Source organism: Apodemus sylvaticus, chromosome 19, assembly GCF_947179515.1.
Source record: "Apodemus sylvaticus chromosome 19, mApoSyl1.1, whole genome shotgun sequence".
Classification (NCBI taxonomy): domain Eukaryota; kingdom Metazoa; phylum Chordata; class Mammalia; order Rodentia; family Muridae; genus Apodemus; species Apodemus sylvaticus.
Genome location: NC_067490.1, coordinates 29,174,444 through 29,197,628, shown reverse-complemented (window position 1 = coordinate 29,197,628; position 23,185 = coordinate 29,174,444). Strand labels below are relative to the sequence as shown.

General features: G+C 48.4%; 1 protein-coding gene across 1 annotated transcript in view; it reads right to left on the bottom strand.

The window, feature by feature from the left end:
• Positions 1–5,352: 5,352 nt before the first annotated feature.
• Positions 5,353–23,185, bottom strand: part of Edar (ectodysplasin A receptor) — a 76,489-nt gene continuing 58,656 nt past the window's right edge. The window contains exons 6-12 of the mRNA XM_052164577.1: positions 16,900–16,986; positions 15,415–15,540; positions 15,239–15,313; positions 14,902–14,974; positions 12,307–12,466; positions 10,799–10,859; positions 5,353–7,697 (exon numbers count right to left, since the gene is read on the bottom strand). Of these exons, the coding sequence (XP_052020537.1) occupies positions 7,375–7,697; positions 10,799–10,859; positions 12,307–12,466; positions 14,902–14,974; positions 15,239–15,313; positions 15,415–15,540; positions 16,900–16,986 (905 nt within the window). The 3' untranslated portion in view covers positions 5,353–7,374. The remainder of the gene's footprint in view (positions 7,698–10,798; positions 10,860–12,306; positions 12,467–14,901; positions 14,975–15,238; positions 15,314–15,414; positions 15,541–16,899; positions 16,987–23,185) is intronic.

The window sequence follows — 23,185 nt, the reverse complement described above, 5'->3', positions numbered from 1 at the left end:
CTCAGAGGAGCACAGTCTCTCCACAGGCCTCCTTTCTGCTCTTCGATCCTTCAGGAGCTAGCACCTGTTGCAGCCTGTGGTTCTGAACCCTGTCTACACCAGAGGTCCTAACCTGGCCCTGTCTGGCTGTGCTGCTTATGTCCGGTAGGACCGTGATAGATTTACTGTGGCCTCCTTCCACTCCAGCAGGCCCCTCCTTTCCCCAGGGTCACAGAGGGAGGAAGCTCCACCTGCACTGTGCAGGGCTGGCCAGGATTCCCTCTGCTCCCTCAACACCCATTTTGCCATAAAATCAAATCGAGTATTATCATAACTGTTGCTCAGAACTCACTTTGGCGGTTTCCTCTTTGTGTTTGAGAATCTGTCCCCATTCACCCTTCCCTGTGTGTGTGTGTGTGTGTGTGTGTGTGTGTATGTGTGTGTGTGTGTGGTCCAGCTGTAAGATGGATATCTACTTTTCCCAGTCTGTCCCTCTCTGCTATTCCTGGGGAAGGCAGCTGCCTGACAAACACCATGATTTCATATCAGTTCCAATAGAAGGAACCTGTGTGTTTGATCTCTGTCCCCAGCAGGGTAAGAAGTCGTGGTACTACATACTGGTCTGGATGAGAAAATGTAAAGTCAGCCTAGTGTGGTGGCGCACGGCTTTAATCCTAACACTTGGGAAGCAGAGGTGGGCAGATCTCTGTGAGTTTACAGCCAGCCTGGTGTCCAATATTGGGTTGTAGACGGGCTATGGCTAGGCTACATAGTAAGATTCTATCTCAAAAGTGAACAAAAAGAGACAAGTGTATGAATATCTAAGAGGTGAAACGGGAAGTGTGAGTGGTAGAAAGACGGAGGAGGAGGCAGGGATGCTGTAGGGCAGGGAGAGGGCGGCCATGTAAGATATCCGTCTTACAGCTGGACCACACACACACACACACACACACACACACACACACATGTGTGAGGTACAAAGCCAGAAGCTGAGCAAAACCTTCCAAGCCTTAGACAGAAAATTACAGTTTGCAATAAGATGAAATTGAACGTGTGCTGTCCGCTAGTACTTCGTCCTTGCTGGGATGATGATTACCCTTACGTTCAGTTATCTTTCATCATCTATAGGTGACCGTGATGGCTGTCAGCTCTAGTAACTCAAGCCAGTTAAGTCCATTTTCTGCCCAAATGTCCCAGCCTGAGGCCCTTGCCCTCAATTATACCTTGTGATTTGGGGGGCTGACATCCGAAGCTTCCTGTGACTGAGTCTCTGAGGGGGTTACAAGCTTCCCTCCCCCCACCTACCTGTGTTTGCCTCTGTCACTGGGGACTTCTTCCTGATCAACCCTCAGGGGACTGCACCAAACTTGGCAAGGCACATCTCTGGGTCCCTGTAGCTTGTTTGGGTGATGGCTGGAGTACAGCCATGTCTGGGTGATATCTCCAGGGCCTTCACTGTGGATCTCAGCTCTGTGTCTACATTGTATCCTTCCCTGATACATCAATCTCTCCTCTATGTAGTCAGTATCCACCCCAGCCCCACTGGCATCCCTGGGGCACAAGACTGTCTCTCTACCTGTCAAGGTGACAAGCTGTCCTTAGCTTGGTAGGGGTTGGAGCATCTTGGTACAGCTGGATGCTGGGCTTCCTGCTGCTTGGTAGAGACAAGCCTCACCTGTGCACGTTTCTCTTCAGCTCTTCTTTATAGGAATGGGGCCTATTGCTTTTTTATTCTAATTCCTGTCTTTCATATGGTGGTACATAAGCAGATATTCTTTTTTTGTTGTTGTTGTTTTTTTTTTGTTTTGTTTTGTTTTGTTTTGTTTTTTCTAGACAGGGTTTCTCTGTGTAGCCCTGGCTGTCCTGGAACTCACTCTGTAGACCAGGCTGTCCTCAAACTCAGAAATCCACCTGCTGCTGGGCAGTGGTGGCACAATCATTTAATCCCAGCACTTGGGAGGCAGAGGCAGGTGGATTTCTAAGTTCGAGGCCAGGCCAGTCTGGTCTACAAAGTAAGTTCCAGGTCAGTCGGAACTATACAGAGAAACCCTGTCCCCCAAAAACAAAACAAAACAAAACAAAAATCTGCCTGCCTCTGCCTCCCAAGTGCTGGGATTAAAGGCGTGTGCCACCACTGCCCGGCTACATAAGCGGATATTAATCTACCATATTATCCAGAAGTTATGCATGTGAATGGTGATCTTTTAGTTATTTCCCTTAAAATAAGGTCCTATAAGCTCCATTTGTAATGGAAATGTAATGGAGTATATATAACTACTAACTAGTCCTCTAGGTTTGGATGACTTGGCCTAAGTAAATAATTTCAAATAAGGAATATATGTTAAAAGTGCTGGTAGGGTTTGTAATAATATAATTGATAGGTATAAAAATTTTAAAGAACTTGCTACATATCTGAAGTTTAATAATCCACTTAACATATTATGCAAACCTTAGCATAGTAAAATGACAGTCGCGTCTGGATACATGGAGAAAGCAGGCTGGAACTGTTCAATGGATATAGACAAACCTGCAATGTTGTATACTTACTTGGAATCCAGTAAGAGGCCATGAGTAGAAACTTTTTGACAAGCATCCTGATTAGGAAGGGCCTTCACACAAAAGGTGCCAGGTTCAGGGACTGAGTGTCAGTTAGTAAACAGGCACCATCTGGAGCTGGCTTCTCACTCAGGGGACGTTGGGGACAGAGCTGCAAATCTGGTCACTGACTATGAGTCTGACAGCTTGCATTCATGGGAACTTGGCAGAAGTTAAGTTTAACTTGGTTCTGTTGTAGATCCGAGCATCTCTAAGGCGTATACACTGAAGAAGGATCAGAGCCAGGAGCAGTGTGGGCTTCTGAGAACACAACACAGTTTTTTCCTGTGGAGAGCCAGGTAGTAAGTTCTGATACTATATACCAGATCCAGGTATACATAACCGCAGTGCAGAAGACCTAGGCCTACCGCCATGCCTGCAACTACCATTCCCCCATGGATCAGAACGGTTCACATTCCATTATATTTATAATTTTGCCCATTTAATTAAAAAAGAAAACGTACACAGCAGTAACAAAGGGGTGGGGACATTCAAGTAAGACCATAGTAACCTTGAGGTAATGAGACCTCAGGGTGGGAGCGGAGCCAACACCTATCTCCTCCATCCCTGGGCCACGGTGTTTCCTCCAGCTATCATCAGACTTTGATGTCTGAGGACCGGGTCTCCCTAGACTCATCTCTACCCAATGAGCTACCCTGCCAGTGTGGCCACAGGCATGTCGTGATTGTGTGAAGTTCCCTTCCTGAAGAAGAACCACGTAAGTTCCTGATAAAGATACATTTGACACACCGTGCCACTGAAGATGAGGTCCCTGTAACTGTGCATCCCCAGGCCACGCAATACTGTAAGGGATTGTTCCAGCCCCGTTCAGATACCAAAGCTTTAGGTTTATAAGCCAACAGCAGCTTGGACTTGAATTCTTGAAGATGTAACCGTATCCGTTTGGTGTGCTGCGACTTCGAAGGACTCTCTTATCCATGTTGTACACGGAAGTTTGAATTGTAAACAAATGTTTGGTTGGTTCTTTGAGGTCAGGTTAGTGGATGGCAGCTGTCTCTGGTATTTGGAAATTGAATTTAAAGACCAAAATAGGAGCAATGTACCCTTCATGCAGTGGATGCCATGATCTTGGGCCAGAGGGCCTAGACACAGAGTCTTCTGTGAAAGGGCTATAACTTATCTGTGGAGCTGAAGAATTTGTGTGCTAAGAGTTCTGCCAGCTTCCTCTTGCCTTCTACACCGAGGCTAATTCTCTTGGTAGTGACCATAGCAAGTCTTATGATAAGCTTTGTTAACCAAATTCTACTTGGAAAACTTTGCAACTTATTGGTTTCCATAGTGTGGAAGAGCAGCGAATAGTGCTGTGAGCCAGAGGAAGTGCTTTGTACCGATTACTTAATTCATCCAGCAATCCCCAAACACTGTATTATTATTGTCCCGTGTACAGAGAACAAAACTGAGGCATCGAGAAGAAGCTTGCCATTGCTGTCAGAAGAACATGGTCCCTAATGTAAGATAAGCCTTGCCAGTGATGCCAGCCAGCAAGATGCACACAAGGGTCGCCAGCACACAGGGGCACCAGCACTCGGGAGCACCAGCACTAGGGAACACTAGCACTCAGGAGCACCAGCACTCAGGAGCACCAACACACGGGAGCACCAACACACAGGATCACCAGCACTCGGGAGCACCAGCACTTGGGAGCACAAGGACACGGGGGGGGGGGGGGGGAGGGGGCACCAGCACGTGGGAGCACCAGCACTAGGGAGCACCAGCACACAGAAGGATCAGTACACAGGAACACAAGCAACACAGGGGCACCAGCACACAGGAGCATCAGCAGCCTGCATCCTTAGAACCCTGAGGTGTTTGTAGGACATGTGATGTAAAACAGGTTCAGGGTGACCATCAGGCAAATAGGTTTAACTACCTCTTCCCATTCCCACCTTCTTATCTCCACACTGGGATTGTAGAAATTAACGCCGTTAAGGGAAACAATTTCTGATATTCCGGAGCATTCAGATCCCAGAGCAGTTTTGAACCCTTACACTGAGCAGTTCTCCAACTCTCTGGATACCTAGAGGGTGCCGACAGCAACCTGTTGCTGTTCACTGGTGGCCAATTAGCACGGTCCTACTTTCCATGGTCTTCGTTGTTCAGCCCCTCCTGTGCACTGGGGGTCTCCTTTCTTACTCTTGTCTCTGGGTCTGGACAATCGATTTGCCTTGCCAACAGGATAAGCTAGAAAACACAGGGAGCCTGTTCTGAGCCCCAGCCTTCCGATGGCCTCCATCCTGCTCCTGGCTCCGTGCCAGCTCAGGCTCTCCATCTGGTTTGTGGAAGAAGATGAAGGCTGACGGAGCAGAGCTGCCCTGGCCACGGTTGTCCAGCAGGCAGAGACCTGAGCACAGCCTGGGCAAGCTGACCCCACTGGCCCTCACTGACCCCAAAGCTAGACTGAGAAATGACTGTGCTCCAAGACACTGAATTTGGGGTAGTGACAGAGTTTGTTTGTCACTGATGGTGGCAACATGGAAAAGAGTGTCCCGTGTTGTCTTCACGTTCCCCATATATGCCTGCCTGTTAGCAAACACCTCTCTGTTCTAACATGTCACGAACCTCGTTCATTGATGGGTGGCCACAACCCCACAGTCTCAACACACACAGTGCATCGACCAGTAACATCCACTCACTTCCACTCATACTGCCCCACTCATAAGTGTTCACAGGCTGCCAGTCTGCAGGTCCTTTTATTAATATGTTTATTGAGCTTATAAAAATATAATAAGTTACATAAACAGAATTATATAAAATATTCACAATTAAGACTTCACTGGCTCAGGCCCTCAGACCTAGCTCGGGTGTTCACCTATAAGTACTGAAAAATAATGACAGTTTCCAGACAAGAATGGCAACATGGAGTTCCAGCATTGGTCAGTAAGAGTCACTGTGGTCTTGTCGGTTCAGAATTCTACAGCATCGACAAAGCACACTGAAGCAAACCCTTCCTGGATTTATTGTCAAATAAAGTGAATGACGAGGCACTAGCTCCCCTAAAGCAGCAAGCTGGGGGTCAGTGGAACCACAAGGATGCTGGCGGTCTCAAGCCTTGAAACCTAATAGGGTGAAGGGAGAGGCCCGCCCACTGCTGCCGCCGCTGCCCATTCTTCAGCAGAACCACAGCCTAGGAGGAGAGCCTGCTGCCCCAGACCTGCCCACGCGTCACAGATGACATTTACAAGTCTAATTAAGGGGAAGCTCTGCGTCCTTACAGAAGACCCAGGGTAAGGGACACTGCAGGATCTCAAAGAGGAATTAAAGGGACAATTAAGCAGACTAACTTGCAGGATATAGAAAATGCCTTCTTTAAAAAAAAAACACAGAACAGACAAACGCAGGAAAATTATATTAAAAATTCAGGACCTAATGATGGTCCTCTCACAGTATGGTCTCGATTCAGTGGTGGGAAATTGCTTGGTTTTAAACACACAACTGATTCCCCTCCAAAGGCTTTGTTCAGTCGAAAGGCTTGTAAAGAAAAAAACAAAACAAACAAACAAACAACCCAGCAGCCTTCTAAATCAAAGGCTTCACGGAAAGCTTTCACTGCTGCAGTCAGCACGTCGGGAGGGGGCCCAGCAGCCCGCCTGGCATTAACCCCCTGCCGGGAAAGCTTCCTTGGTTTTCCATTTCCTGGCAGTTACAGGTGCAGGAAGGGAATCTGCCAAGAGCAACGCCTGTTTACGAGCTCCGAGCTCCGTAAACGCTCTGTCCTTCAGTTGCCCTTACGTGAGAATGGCGGCTGAGTTTCCCTTGACTCCCGTTTCGTGTGGCCACCCACACTGTATGTAGCCCACGGAGGCTCCTCTGGCCTTTCCTTTCCTGCCTCCGTTTTCTTTGGCTCACCCGAGCCACAACTTTCTTGACTACAGACACGAAGACCAACCTCTTGTTTGCAGAAGAGAGGCTAAGTCTGGGGGAGGAGACAGCCACGTTGGATGACTCCCCTCCCACCCCCAGGGGGCCCAGGACTCTCCTCCACCTCAGGCTGCACCGTCCCTCACTGGCTCAGGATGCTGTGTCTGAACTCGCTCAAGCCTCACCCACGAATCAGGCCTGGTCACACTCTTAGCAAGTCGCCATTTCCCTTTCTAGATAGAACACATTATCCCTTTGAAGTCAAAACAGCGTGACACATTGTAACTGCTGGGCCTGCGAGTGGAGTGGTGTTGGAGACCAAATCTGCCCACACTTATGGCTAGACAGACATACCTTGTGTTGTCGGTGACACAAGGTGAGTTCTTCCACTAGCGACTGCAAAGCTTGCACCATTGGGGGTGACTGTAAGCACAGGTCCAGTTATCCCTGAAACCATAGGGCATGCCAACAAACCATGCTCTCTGTCTGAGGCAGTGCAGGCTGTGGGAGGTCTGTACCTTGTAACCGGTTTTCTAAAACCTTGGAGCTATTTTCTCCATTAGGATGCTCTTATTTTCAACTCCTTGAGACTCCATCACCCTTCTTAAAACTTTTGCTACCTTTTTAAAAAGCATCTCTTCATTTGCCTATGTGATGGTTTGGTTACATGGTCTATACCATGCCCCCTGCCTCTCACTAAGTGCCTCCTTAAAAGACAGGGTCAGATTCTTCACCCGTGTCCTCCCCGACATGATTTGGTTCATTTGAGTGCACAGTGAGCTCCTTAGGGGCAGCCTAAGGAGTACTGTGCCCCGCCAGGAAATGCCTTGAGTGTTGGCAGTCCGATGGCATCACTCACAGCTGGAGTGGCTTCATTAGGTCCCCAGCCGGTCCCAGGGAAGAGAGTCCGAGACAAACTCCTCAGGACGCAGCCGGGGGTGGGGAGGCAGGTGGTACCACTCCGGCCCACTCCAATATGTCTGCACACAAGGACTCCACAGCGTCCAGCCGCTCGATCTGCACCAGCTTGGTGAGCAGCTCGGGGATGCTGTAGCCCGCGGTGCTGATGCGGTCGAAGAGCTGCATGCCGTCAGTCATGCCCCCAATCTCATCCCGCTTCAACCCGAAGCTCTCGGCGAGGTGGCGCCAGGTTTTCACCACCGCCTTCTCAGAGTTGTAGGTAGAGCTGAGCATCCGGCTGGTCTTCTCGAGGCAGTCAAATGGCAGCTCCGTGGGGCTGAGGCCTACGAGCGGGATTGGTCAGAGTTACACACGCGTCACAAGGGGAAGCTCAATATGAAACATCTGGTAAGCACTTAAAAAACAAGTAATGTAGCCGGTCGGTGGTGGCGCACGACTGTAATCCCAGCACTTGGGAGGCAGAGGCAGGCGGATTTCTGGTTCGAGGCCAGCCTGGTCTACAAAGTGAGTTCCAGGACAGCCAGGGCTACACAGAGAAACCCTGTCTCGAAAAACCAAAAAAAAAAAAAAAAAAAAAAAAAAAAAAAAAAAGAACTAATGTAAACCCTAAATAGTCTCTTCCAGAAAATATAAAAGAAAGGAATATTTCTCAATCTGATATCAAAACTAGACCAAGACCAATCTTCTTAACAAAATACTAACAAATAGAATTCAACAATAGAACAGAGAATTATTTGTATAGTTCTGGTTCGGTATTCAAAAGTCAATGTGACTTGGATGTTAAGTCCAGACACTGCTAAAAGCTGAGGTCAGGACCAGGGCTCAGCTCACAGGGCTCCTATGCGACATCATGCCAAAACAGAGAAGGCAGAAAAGGAAAAGTAGACAGAGATTAGAAAGGAATAAAACTGCCCTTGTGTGCACAGACAATGCAGAAATTTCAAAAAAATCTACTCAAAGACTTCCATGGCTAACGTACATGGTAACCCAAAGGAAGCTGAGTGCTCTACTGAATTATGTATGGTATGTGAATCCAGTGTATCACTGAGCGTATACTGTATAATTCAACTTTCAAAAGTGTTTTTAAAATGTATATTTTACATGTATGGGTGTTTGTCTGCAAGTATGTTTGTGCTCCATTCACATACAGAGTCCACAGAGGCCGAGAAGGGTGTCAGACCCTCTGGAACTAGAATTAGCAGATGGCTGTAAGCGGCCACGTGGGTGCTGGGAATTGACTCCAGGTTCTCTGCAGAACAGTCAGTGCTCTTTAGCACGGAGCCCTCTCTCCAGCCCCCAGTTTGACATTAATAATCTGGAAATGACAAAATTGTAGCAACAGAGAGCAGACTGGTGGTTGATAGGGCTGCACTGGGGGAGCTGGAGAACGGGAGATTCCCCTGTGGTGGTGGAAGGGGTCTCTGTCTACTGTGTTAACATCAGCACCTTGGTTGTGATTTTTATGGGCTTTGTGAGCTGTTACCATCAGGAGAAGCTGGGAGAAGTGCACCCAGGGCTTTGTCCTATTACCTTACCAAGTGGTAAGAATATCACAAGCCAGATGGTGGCACACACCTTTAATCCCAGCACTTGGGAGGCGGAGGCAGGCAAATCTGAGTTTAAGGCCAGCCTGGTCTACAGAGCAAGATCCAAGCAAACCCGGACTGTTACACAGAGAACTTTGTCATGGGGTGGGGATGGGGTGGGTGGGAAGAATATTGCAATTATTAAAGAAAAACAACTTTAAAATAACTGGTGTCATGATAAACACATTAGGATCTTGAGGAAGGTGGAGCAGGTTGGGGAGGCAGAGGTAGTGAGTATTAAGGTCTTCATGCGATTCTAATGGTCTTGGGAGCCAAGCCACACTGGCTTTAGAGACTCGGGCTTGGCTGCATCTTATTGCTGTGGCATTAGGAGGCACACATGCCTGGGCTGTCAAGGAGCACCTGAGGGCACAGACTCGAAGCTTCTACCCTACAGGACCCGCTGGAGAGCCCTCTTCTTATGGCTGAAGTTTCAAATTAATTTGAAAGCCACAGTCCCGTGGGCTTGATCTTTCAAAGCCAAGACATTCTTTGGAAGGGAGCAAAGGTTTGGGGTTGCTGGAATGTAACTCCCAGACCGTACTCTTCTGGGCAGCCACAGCACCCACCATGTGCCAAGCCCGATCAAGCAGGCTGACCAGGCACGCACTTATGGAGCCGTGCCAGGTTCCTGAAGGCAGCCAAGAAGAATTCTTGGCCCTGGAATTCCTGCTCAGTGGTTACTTCAGGCCAAACAGAGCATCTAACCAGTTTGCCCCGGTTTAGGGCCTTGCACCTCTCCCACAGGGGACCTGAGTGACAGCATGTGACTCTCTTTAGTCCCAAGGTTCAACCAGGTCAGGTGCTTTGTGGAGAGATGCCAGCAGGGCGCGAGGCAGGAAAGTCCCCTGACCTCAGGAGTGAGGAGCTGATTTCCAGGAGGAACAGAAGTTAACTTAGGGCCTGGATTTTGTAGCATGTAGGATTACTGACTGGAATGTTCTTGCTTCTTATCCACTTGCTTCTTACCTGCCTGCCTGACCTGGCTGTTCACGTGGCTGCTCTGGAAGGAGGGGAGAGCCCTCCTGCCTCGTGAAGCTCTAGAGGGAAGAGAACAGCTTCTAGGCACAAGCCATGCCCTTTACGTGACAACGTTTCTGTCAATGACAGAAGACTCTGGATCTATCTGCTGATGCCATTACCACCTTTGTTTGTGTTTGTACACCTAATATTTTTTTGAACCTAAATTTTTTTTTAATTTTCTGTATTCTTTGTTTACATTTCTGTACACCTAATATTGACACAAAGGCAACTCTCAAACCTATGCACTTCTTAGAACATGTACCCATTGGCACTGACTACTGGGTGCCATTAGACGTTTCCATGATGACAATACCGACACAGGCACAGGAACTATGGGACCCCTTCGTTGTATCCCATCAACACCCACGCTGGGCTGTCTCTTATCCTGCAAGGGAAGCACTATGGGGTGCTTCAGCCTAAGCCAGGAACCAAATTCCCTTCCCCTCCACATTGGAAGTCAGTTTACTTAGCCATCCTGACAACCCCCATTAGATATGGATGAATGTCCTTGATTGGTTTTTCACTTAGGATTCTATTTCCATGCCTGGCTTTGGGTCAGTAGGGTTGGGAGGGCTTATCAGGGAAGTGAGCCCTGAATGGATCTTTTTTTTGTTTAAGACAGAGTCTCACTATGTAGCCCCGGATAAGCCTGGGACCCACTATGTAGACCAGGCTGGCCTCAAACTCACTGAGATGTACCTGCCTCTGCCTCTCAAGTGCTGGGATGTGCACTTAAAGATGTGCACCACACATTCAGTTCTAGGATTAAAGGTACACCACCGTATCCAGCTCTAACTGGTTCTCTAGTCCCTTACCTTCCACAACGCCACACACGTTGGCATACACATCCAATATCTTTTTCCTTCGGCTCTGGATCTATAAAGAACAAGGAAGACAATGTTCAGAAAGAGGAAAGACTCCAAATCTTCCCCTTTGCGCTGGCTTGGTCCTGATGGCTAGGCATACTTGCTGGGCCAAGGCCTTAGGTAGAAGCAACCCAAAGTTATCAAGAGGAAGACTGTCCCTAGGTTTCCATGCCAACCCCCATTGTGCACACCAGAGGTGCCATTTGCGTTAAAAAGGACACCAAAATCAGAGCTGTCCTTGGTCTGTTTAGAAGAATGGCCACCAGATGGCCACCAGGGCAGCCATGTGCACAGAGGCCAGCAGAGCTTTGGAAGCCTCTCTTTTCCAGGGCAGAAAGCTCAGGGAAAGCTAGGTGGTCCTGGGTGACAGAGTCCATGCCTGTGGCAGGTAGCATAGATTCTAGGTCTTTTAGCTCACTACACCTAGAGGACAGGACCAGGCCAGATCTAGGATCTCAGTGGGAATTTTCTTTCCTACCAACAATGTTGCCGCAAGGTTTAGCTGGGTTACCCAAGGCACAGACTAAAGAAGGAATGTATGTATGTCAGGGTTTCAGAGCACACCCTGTGCCACAGACATAGCATGCTTTAGTGATAAAATCCTCTGAACAATTTATACATGTGAGTCTATTGCTATGTAAGGGAAATGTATATGTGTATGCACATGTGTTTACATTTACGGCACAGAAGCCTATGTTACTCAAGACTACTATGGAAATGTCTATTTGCATAAATCCTATTCACATCATCCTATGTGCTTTAAATCATCTTCAAGTTATTTCAACTAACACATGGACCATTATGCAAATAGTTATTGCATTACATGGCTTACAGATTAATTATAATAAGAAGCATGCATCTTTAGTACCGTTTTCTTTTTTATATGTATGTTGAATAGAACCCACAGATACATACACTGTGTGTGAGCGTGTATGTGTGTGTGTGTGTAACTGCTTAGATATGCATGGTATGTTTTTGAAGGTTTTTTTTCTGTTCTCTGGCATTTACAATAATTTTTTTTGTTGTTTTTTGGGTTTTCTTTTTTTTTGGTTTGTTTGTTTTTTGGATTTGGTTTTTTCGAGACAGGGTTTGTCTGTATAGCCCTGGCTGTCCTGGAACTCACACTGTAGAGCACACTGTAGAGCAGACCTTTATCTCAGAAATCTGCCTGCCTCTGCCTCCCAGAGTGCTGGGATTACAGGCGTGCGCCACCACCGCCCAGCTACAATAATTAAAAAAAAAAAACCCTTTTCTCTTTTGTGTATAAGCAGTATGTTTAAAATCAATTTCCTCTTTTTTTTCCTTTTCTTTTTTAACTTGTTACTTTGCCCAGCCTCCTCTCTGGGACCTTTGGGAGGAACAGCGCCCTAAGGGGCTTATTCAAGGTAAGATGTCTTGTCTGATGGCTGTAAGTCACCGCCCCCGTGCACACATAGCCAGTGTTGCCAGAGCCTCACCCCAGCAGACTTGTTGCTGGCTACAGACTTCTCCCTGGCCAGGTGAACCAGCGACAGCAGACATAGCTCTGGGGACCCCTGCTTGTCTGGGGCTGGTTCTTCATCACTGTCCACACTGCGACTCAGCAACTGCTCGTTCTCAGAGGAGGCATCGTTCTCACTGTGGAAACAAACAGAGAACCTGTTAGAGAAACTGCAACCCCGATGAGCTGTCCCGGCACCCATCTTGTTACCCAGGCATGGGCAGTGTGGTACAATGTCTTGTTCCCGAAGCACTTGCTACACAGTATGAGCTGTAGGTAAGGAGACATGAGGTGAGAAAGGCACATCCAGTTTCCTGACAAACAAGAAATTCTGGTACTCAGTGGCCTATAGATGTCTACATGGGGTTCCCAAGAAGCTGTGAGTTCCAAGAGGCTGGGGACACCACCAAGGGCTGCACCTGAACATCTCTCCACACTGTGACGCCACAGATGCTTGGTAAAGATTCACAGAGTGTGTTCTAGATTCATGCACTTAACCCCAACAAGGCAGGTGCAACCGTGGGTCTTGGTGTTAAGTTACTGAGATTAGATGGTTGGAGCCCAAACCACACCAGGTTTCTAGAGGATCCAAGAACACACAAAAAAGTGCACTCTTAACTAGTGGTGTTAGAATGAGCCTTGTGGGAGCTACAGAGAGCTCCTAAGGGTGGGCAGGGTGTGTGATCATGTGCACCTAGCCTCGGGTGCTTCTCCCCGATCATAGCTCAGATCACACAAGACCTGGCACCCATGGGTTAGAGCTGACGCCCTTAAACTATTCAAGATAAAAGCAAAACAGTATTTTTTTTCTCAAAGCATTCTGCTTACTTTCTTGCTTTGGCTAAAGAACTTTAGAAAACAAGATTATATTTGCCACACATTATATTTAAGTGTTACTGTTAGCAGTGGAGGCCATATGCAAACACAGCCCTGGAGCCAAAATAAAGAAAAGAAGGTATGAAACCATCTAACAGAGCCACATTGTTGTTATGCTTGAGGGCCTAAGAGGGAGATGGCTGGCCCTCCCCCATCAGTAATTCTGGAAGGCAAATAGAAGAACATAATGGTATCTTTACAGAGCACCTCATGACATTTCCATAGGTCACCACATAGCTCCCAAGTCCCACTTCCAAGACCCGAGAGCTGTTTGTAGGGACAAAGCCTCATGACCTTGTTTTTAGAGCAAAAGTGTAATATTTATATATGCAAAGAGTAGATATTTCCCCAAGTCCAGTCCCACAAATTCTCTCCTCAGGAGAAACCCAAGCCATGGGCACATCCTTGCCTGTTCTCTTTGCTACTTTTAAGAACAAAAAGTCCTGAAAGATAGAAGGGCCAAGCTGGGAGCAAATGGCATCGCATCATACTTAGAGCCCTTCCTCAAACCTTGGCACCTCGTGTGACAGGGCTCAGCCCACAACGTCCCAGAGTCTGAACAATGCTCAGAGTTAAGGCACTGTGGGAACTAAGTCCTTTCCAAGGCCTTGAGTAGTTTCACATCTACTACCCACCTCAACTGTGCAGAGATGCCTGTGCTAGGAGTATTGAGAGCCCTGGGCTGGTCCTCCTCAGTGCCTGAACCCGATCTAGGTAGCTGGAGTCCTTATTCTCAAGTAGGAAAGGCTTGGCAAGAATTTGTGAGTCATTGTGGGAAGATCCTGTCTTGGGTCAGGAAGGAGGGTTTGGCACTCTGTTCTTCTGGAAATTGTCTTAACAACACTTGGGAACGCTGCACCCTAGTTGCAAAGACCAGCATTGGGTAGATGGGGTCCTTCCCATACTTGTCTATAAGGCCACAGTGCAGGACCCAGCAGAAAAGGGGTTTATATGCTTTGTTGCTGAGAACCAGTGCAAGGACCAAGTTCAGATGACTACCTAAAGGGGACAATAGGAAATGACTTCCCTCTTCCGTCGATTTTAAAGCAGAGGTAAGTTCTATAGCCCAGTGCTTAGAAAATGTGCTAAAATATGGTTAGGTAAATCTCTTCCCCCAGAGGCTTATTAGACCAACCCTTAATAAATAGTTGACACTCTGGGCTTTGGTTCCAGTTCTGTTGATCACTGGTGTGTGATCTTGGTCCAGTGATGGAAGTGGGGATGGCATCTTAGGGGTGTGGCAAGACCAGTCTCAGGCCTGGGGCTGGGGTTGTTGGCTTTAAAGCAGTGTAAGCACTGCTGGCAGCTGTGGGAACCCGACTGGCATGTATGTAACCTGTGATTCATACTGGCTTCTCAGTTTGAAGAGAAGGGTGGAGGGCTCGGGGCATCTGGGAGATTGGGAGCAGGGAGAATGGACAAGTAAGGAGTAGCAGGCAGGTTTTACACCTGCCCCAGCTCCTGTAGTCAATGAGGAACAGAAAATCAATGCTAGTTTACAATGCCCCCTTTGATGGGAAGCTGCTCTCTAATATTCTTGAAGCATCCTTAGACCAGGCACCAGCACCCAGTACACTCACGGATACAGCTCGCCTGCCTGCTCAAGGACATACCAGGACCCAGCTGATAACTCCGTCCCTGGGACTGGGACTGTTCAACCTAGCAGTGGGTGTAGATGAGTCCCTGTTCCACATACCTTTTGGGGGTCTTTGTGGGTGTTGCAGTCAACTTCTGGAACTCACCATTCTCAGGGAAAGTCACCACGCTGTCTGTAGGAATGGAGTTTGGGGGTTGGTGAGAGTTAGTTTGTGGTGCTGAACTTGTATCTCCCTTCCCGTTTCCTTTTTAGTAGACATCCTTGGGGACCAGGTCCCCACCCGGGGAAAGAACAAGTGGGTACACCAGCCACCCCAGGGAGCCTGGAATCAGGTGGTCAGGAGGCTGAGCTGGCAGGTTTGAGGACAAGGTGATGCACATATTCCACCTTCATGCTAGATAAGGTGCATGGGGCAGCGTGGGCTATGTGTACAGACCTGGCGCCTCTTTTTTCTCCTCGTGTGTGTTAGCTGGGGCTTCTGCACTCTTTCCTGGGGGACTGCTACAGCAGGCTGCTTGAAGAAAGAGAGAAAGGTTGGCATGAGCTCCCTGGCTCTCTCAGAGAAGGAGACCGAGTATTGGATCAGGGACATGGGTGGTACAAGGATGTCACCTGGGGCCGACGGCTTAGTCTTCATGATGTAGAACATGATGATGAGGACAATGGCAATAGACATGATGAAGATCGTAGACATGGCAATGATCAGGGCGGTGGCCAGGTGTCCTTGGCCTGACAGCTCTGCCAACATCAAGGAGAAGAAGATAAATGAGTTTGAAGGCCCCCTCCTCCAAGCCACAGCACCCACGAGACCCAATCACAGGAATGCTTCGGTGGATCACACTTGGCCCAAGGACCTGGCCCTCCAATTGTGTGTTGGCTGCTAGGTCACGACCCCTCATCAGCTTCCCCCACACTGCCCACTGGGCGTATGTGCATTGTACTTGGAAGATCAGGATGCAAAACGAGAAGTCATTCCTGAGGTGCTCACTCTTAGTACCACTACCCTGAGATCCTGAGAGAAAGGTAAAGATGAGGGCTAGAGAGGCCCATGGACAAGTATCTGTCTTGGAAGCGTCCAGGCACTCCCAAGCAAAAGGCCACCCCTCTGGCTAGAGGTTACATTCCTGATTTGGTTGTAGTTGGCACCTCATCTTCAGAGTGTTAACAAGAGCCCCAGGGTAAAGAGGGCTGAACGGACCCAGCAACCCCTACTGTTTCCACTTCTGCTGAGCTGCTGCTTATTCCTGGAATTGTTTGCTTGATTCCCTGATGGAGCTTTGGACAGGTGGTCTATCTGAAACCTTCCTGTAGTTCTCCAAAATAACTAGACAGGACATCTGGTTTCCATGAAGCAGGATCCAAATGTCCTGCCACCCAAAGAGGCAGTGACGGGCATCTGGCACCCTGGACCATTGGAAGGATGTGCAGAGTCCACTGAGGACGTTGAGACTCCTTGATGCTATCTGGTGTGTTTGTAACTGTGGGGTGTTATGATGTGGGGTGAGATGGGTGATGTATGTCTTACTATTCTCCGTTGCATGCTAGTCCCGAGTGCCGGGGGAAGTGAGGTAGGTATGGCTGCCCTCATACCTTGGGTCAGGATGTAGCAGGCTGCATACTGGTGGTTTGAGGATCCTTAAAGGTATCCCAAGCCTCACGGAGACCCAACCCCAAGCATGCTTAAAAATCAGATGGCATTAAAACCATGGAGCAACTCCTTTGTGCGTTTTATGAGTCTTTATGAGAAGGGATGAACTAAACTCAAAAGCTTGCACTGAGAGAAACATAATGGGGGTGAGGAGAGTGCCCCTCCTCATCATTTCCATTTCTAATGAGCTAGGGAGAATAAAAGCCATTGGAAATGAGTATTAAGTGTAAATCACTGTTGACCCTGGCTCCCGACTGTCACCTCCTACCCTGCCCAGGTGGCTGGAGCACCAGGATACCCATGGAGTAGTAATCACATGCAGCGATCATGTGATTCTGTCACTTTAGGGAAGTGACAAGAGGAAAGGGCTCTGTCTTCATTGCCCCCTCTCTCTCCTCACTCTCAGCTCCCTGAGTTCCAGAAGACCCACAGCTGAGTGCCTTCCTCACCTTTGTGAGCATGCTGGAAGGGGGACAAGGTGCTGCCACCGGAAGTGCTGGAGGAGTGAGCTGAAACCCCGGAAGTGACTCCCACACCTGCGAAGAGAAGAGAGAACCTCAGAGATCTGGCCAAGCGTCACCTTCAAAGGCTGGAAAATAGGGCACAACGGTGAAATGAACCAACCTGGAGTTCTAGACTGTATCGCAGGGAGTAGGGCAGAGAGGAAATGTTTAATGTTCCCCAAAGAGGATTCTGATGTCTTAGAAATTCTTTTATTAAATGTATGTATGTGTGTGAGCATGCCGCCTGTATGTATGCCACATGTGTGCAGGTGCCTGCCAAGGCTAGACAAGGGCATTGGACTCCCTGGAGCTGGAGTTACCAGCGGGCATGATCCACCCAGTGTGGGAGCTGGGAACTGAACCCAGTGCTCTGCAGGGGCAGCAAGTGTTCTTACCCAGGAGTCATTGCTCCCTCCCTAGGACTCTTGTTCTTTAAATAAAGGCAGCTCTGTCTCCTCCACTCCGTTCCCCCATAAACTGAGACAGAGTCTGCGCACTCTATAGGAAGGACAGCAATATATATGAGAGCAATTTTAGGGAGACTAATATTTGGTTAATTTTTTTCAACTATGGAGAGCAGAAATATGTTCTTAATGCCTTTTCTACTCATAAGAGCGCTATATCTTCATTACTAAAAATCTGAAAAAATAAAGCCCCGAGAATAAGCAGAAGAAGCCAGCCGAGCCTCGTGGTAGCATTCTCAGCTCTGGCTGGCCTTGTGCATGCCAGGCAAGCACCGCACCACGGCGGGTATGCACCGCACCACAGCGCGTATGCACTCTGAGCCCAGGGCGAGTTTTTTAAATAGTTTTGACCAATCCGTTTACTAATGGATGTGCTCTGCTCTCCCCCTTAGCCAGGGTTCATTACTCTCCCGCCGCCTTAGGAAAAAAGAAAGTGTCACTGAACAAACAAACAAAACAAAAGGATGGGTATTGTAATGCTTGCCTGCACTAGGAGGCAGAGGTAGGCAGATCTCTGTGAGCTCAAGGCCAGCCTGGTCTACACAGTGAGTTCCAGGGCAGTCAGGATTACAGAGAGATGCTGTCTCAAAAAGAAAAGAAAGACAACAGAAGGAAAAGAAAAAGTGTCAAAGAAAAGAAAAATGGAAGCTGATTTGCTATCAGATAAACCACAGTACTTTTTTTTTTCCTGATAATTAACCCTCTTTAGGTCAAACTTGAGTTTTTCAATTGATAAAAAAAATCAGGGTTGGACCATAGCTTGCAGCAGGGGCAGAATAAGCAGATGTGACCCCAGCCCTTGAACAGGAAAGGGAGTTATGTTTTCTTTTTCTTTCTTTTCTTTCTTTCTTTCTTTCTTTCTTTCTTTCTTTCTTTCTTTCTTTCTTTCTTTCTTTCTTTCTTTCTTTCTTTCTTCTCTCTCTCTCTCTCTCTCTCTCTCTCTCTCTCTCTCTCTCTCTTTCTTTCTTTCTTTCTTTCCTCCCTCCCTCCCTCCCTCCCTCTCTCTCCCCTTCTCTCTCTCTCTCCCTTCCTCTCCCTCTTCCTCTTCCTCTCCCTCTTGTCGCTGCTGGTTATCAGTTCTGAAGAGGTTGATATAGTAATCCCTTGCTTCTGAAAAGCAGCTATAAGCCCAGACAGATCCCCAACCTCCCTGAAGTCAAGTCCTTTCCATCCACCCCAACCAGCCAAGAGAATTGGTGTGGATGGTACACAAGGGTCAGTCCACAGCACCGCAGGGCTTCAGTGAGGAGTGAGTAAGCAGGGACAGCAGTCTAACAGAGATTCCGGGACAAACACAGGCCTGCTGTGTGGAAAGCCTCCCGCCATCTGGCTTGGGCCATCCCAGGAGCAGAAGCCCAGTCCCACTGAGGCGGAGGGTGCTGCATAATCAGCTGACAACCTCACTTTTGAAGTCCATACCCTGAAGTGGAAACGTCTAGTTCTTTGGAAAACTAGTTATATCAAATTAAGTTTTGCTGGGTCACCAGGTGAAACAATGTCTTGCTAAAGCAAACATGTGGAAGACTATGGAAGACACGTGGAAGACACAGGTGAAAGGAGGTTTGGACTCAGCAGACATGTGGAAGGACCTGTGATGAAGGAGTGTAAATGTGACCCCCACGGACAGCAGGAGGTGAGCACTGAGCCTTGGTTTGGTTTGCTCCACCCCCCTATTCTTTATTAAAGACACACATGTGTTGGTTCACCTTAAAATGGTAATGTTGAGCTCAACTTGCGGTAACTGCCATTGAGAAAGAATCTAGCTCAAGAACTGCTTGTGAGGTTCCTGTGGTGGCCTCACCTCAGGCAGGTTGGGGAGCCTGGTGGTTTCTTCAGGATTGCACTACAGTTGCCTGGTGTCTGACTGCCTAGAGGACTTGTCTGCAGCTGCTGAGTCCTATTTGGTGTTTGCTTTGGGACTGCCCAAGAAGATCCAGCTCGTCCCCAAAGAACTACTACTGAACAGGTCTACTTCCTAATAACTTTTATCCTAATAACGTTTCTCTTCCACTGCCTCTGCTGGGTGGTGGCCTAGAGGAGAGGTTGAACCCTTATTAAAAGCAGGTTGCGAACCATTCATGCCTACACTAAATACCCTGTGGAGAGAGGCCAGGTGCCTCTGTTTTCATCCTTATACGTAGTTCAACAAAGATAAACAGTGTGGAGATACAAAAGACTATCACAGGCTCAGGGCAGGCTGGAGGTGTATTTCTGTGCATCAGTGAGGTGCTAAGTTAGCTTGTCCCTCAACATTAGACAGAAATAGAACTATGGCGTAGCCAGAAGAATAAAGCCCAGGAAGGATAAAAATCTCTCCTTCTTTCTCTGAGGGAAGACTGGAAGCTTTCTTGTGGCCCATAGGCTCCAAACTTATGTTCGGCTTTTAAAGTTTATATTTGGGGGTCACTCTTAGGGAGGAGCTGCTGAGGGAGTCCCAGTGGTGGTCTTGTCTACATAGCTATGCTAACCTATCACATGACAGACAATCAGGCTGTGCCTGTCCCTGCTCACAGACCCCACCAAATCCTCTGCAGGTTGGCAGCTGCTCCAGCCAGCTAAGGGGAGATCCCGAGTCCTGCCATCTGTACTTTGCTAGGAAACTAGCTGTCACATGCCATCAGGTGGACTGTCCTGACCCAGCTTTGAACAGTATCTAATTTCTTTTTCTCTAAAGCAAATAGGGAACTGCAAAGAAACGGATCTGTTGGTTTGGTAAGGGGCTCAAGTGAGCTTAAGATATGTGGGCAGAGGGAGAAAAAAAAGCCATGGGCTATGTCTGTGGACGCCAGCAGTCTCTGTCTTTTCTTGTCCCTTCTTGCTAGGACTTGCAGACCAAGGCAGTGACAGGGTTGGGGCTGGGGCACAAACACACCCAGGCCTATGGTCTAGAAAGAAACAATGAAGGTAACTTGGTGAGTACAGACTTATGAAATGCCCCTGTACCCAGGAGGACAGGTTACAAGACATCGCCAAACACTGGTGCAGGCTGCTACTTGCTAAGGATATCTTCCCGAGCCGCAGATGCTACCTGCTTGGACCAGCTCTGCCTTGCTCTGATCTACTGGACATTCCCCAAACTGAACTCCTGCTGGCATGCGTGGAGCACCCAGACTGCACAGGCTGCAGGAGTTGCCAGGTACTCTCCAGCCAAGGATGCTCTGCGGAATACCTGAGAAACGGTAAGTAGAGATGAGGTGGGCAGGAAGGTAGACCTCCCTGAGCCAGAGGCTGGAGCCAAACACCTGCAGGCATCCCCCAACCAAACCCTTCAGTTCCTCATGACCTCCATCCCTGTCTTTTCCCTGTGGTAGACCTCAGGGTCCTTCCAGAATCTGCAGGGAGGCAGACATTTCCCTCAGGGATCCTGCAGCAGATGCTGGGACCGATGTGTGCAGAAGGAACAGAATTACACTGATCCGGCCAGGCCTGCAGGCCATGCAGGTCCTAAAGGGCAGCAACCCATGAACTGACAATAGGCTTTTCAGTATCAGCGCTGAGAGGAGAGAAGGAAGCTGCTGTCTCAGCAGAGACAGAGCTGAGGCAACTTAGAGCAAATACATGCATGGGCGCCTAGATCGGATGTTCTCGTGAGAGTTCTGTTTCAGGCAGGTGCAGGGAGTGTTCTTTATGGAGCAGGATTCAAAACAAATCCAGGGCTGGAGAGATGGCTCAGAGGTTAAGACCATTGGCTTTTCTTCCGGAGGTCCTGAGTTCAATTCCTGGCAACCACATGATGGCACACAACCATCTGTAATGGGATCTGATGCCCTCTTCTGGTGTGTCTGAGGACAGCTACAGTGTACTCATATACATTAAATAAATAAAAATAAATTTTTAAAAACAAATTTAATAGGACTACTCTGAATACAGTAAGTAAAAAACAAATAAACACAAAACAACCACCATCAACAACAAAGCAAAACCCTGCATCTTATTTAGTCTTTTTTTTGTCCCCAATCCAGTGTCCTCTGCTTCCACACAAGAGAGGCATGGCGTGAGTAGACCAAGACCTAGTCCTGCCCATCCCTGGGCTGACCTCAGACTACCTAACCATCATTACGCACCACAGGGGCCCCCAAAAGACCACCTAGAAGCAGTGCGGTATGAGACTGGGCGACAGGGCACCTGCAGGCCTTGGTAGACCGAGTCAGGCCCCTGGTAATGACTTCAGGATGTGCCTGTTCCACAGGATGCTTGGGAAATTCCTCCAGAGAAGACAGACACCTGCTCTCCATGATCCCAAACCCTTGAAACACACATACGAGAATTATAGATGCATGCACGCTAATCATGTGGAGTAAAGTGTGTATGGCTTATGTTTGAGCAAAACTTAGAGAGAGAGAGAGAAACAGAGAGAGACAGAGACAGAGAGAGAGAGACAGAGAGAGACAGAGAGCGACAGCCCAGAGGGCTCAGCTACTGCTACTCATCACTGTATACCTTTCACAAGCCATGGGTCTACAAACGATCCTACCCTGCAAGGAACATGGGTGGGCATAGAAGACACATCGGAATCCACATCGTGCATCATGGAAGCGCTGCTACAGTGCATGTTCCCAAGAGCAGCATGCTAGGCTCCTGCAGACATATTCCCCTGGATCAGGTTGTACTCTGGGCTGATGCTGCCTGACTCTTCACTATCAAGATGTCTGGCAGCCAGGGACACCCCACACGACCCTGTGTCCTCACGCGGTTATTTGCTCTTCCACAGCAGTCTCTCTGAAGAGTCAACTGCAGAGTGATAATGGCTGGTAAAAACTGACATTCCAGAAAATGGGCAGAGGTGTCTGCTCGAGGTCCATTGCTAGACCAGATGGCAGGGACAGATGTGCCCAGTGCACTCTGAATTCCCAGTCTGGCTGCAGCTCAGCTCACCTTCCTCGGGGACTTAGCGAGCTGCAAGCACCAGGCTTAGTGGAGTTATACCTCTGTTCAAAGAGATGATGGCACATAAGGGGCCTTTGAAGTTGTTAATCCACACAATTTATAAATGTGCCAGTATGTATTAGAGGCTGGCTGCCATTCATTCTCTATAGGGTGTAAACAGTTTGGAGTTTTAAGAGTGATTTGGCTATGAGAGTTGTCAAGGAGGTGCCCCTCAGCCCTGGCATCGGCCACACCCTGGCGGTGGATCTGTGAGCGATGGGTGGGATCGTCAGATGCTCTCTAGTTGCTAGGAGTGAGAGCAGAACCTAGCCTTCACATCTGCCCAGATGTGCTTGACAGCCGTCTGCTCCTCAACCAGGTCCTTGGTGCTATGTGGCATGTTCTGGTGTGAATAGTCACACGGGACAGCCTGGTGTGAACAGACACATGGGACAGCCTGGTGTGAATAGTCACACGGGACAGCCTGGTGTGAATAGTCACACGGGACAGCCTGGTGTGAATAGACACATGGGACAGCCTGGTGTGAACAGACACACGGGACAGTCTGGTGTGAACAGACACATGGGACAGCCTGGTGTGAATAGTCACATGGGACAGTCTGGTGTGAATAGTGGCACGTGGGGCTTCACAGAAACAACGGGGCCCACGCTCCTGGAGGCCGGGGTTTCCTATTTATGCTCTAAGGCTCACATGAGCAGTCCTTGGCTCACTGTAAGCCACGGTTCAGTCATTTACCTAGGTGTCCCTTCCTAAGAAACCACTCTATTCTTGATTTAACTCATGGGTCTTAACCACTGACAAGTGATTAAAAAAAAAAAAAGACAGAAGAAGAGGTGTCATGACTGTTCTCAACACAACACAGTACTTCCATTGCGTTATGT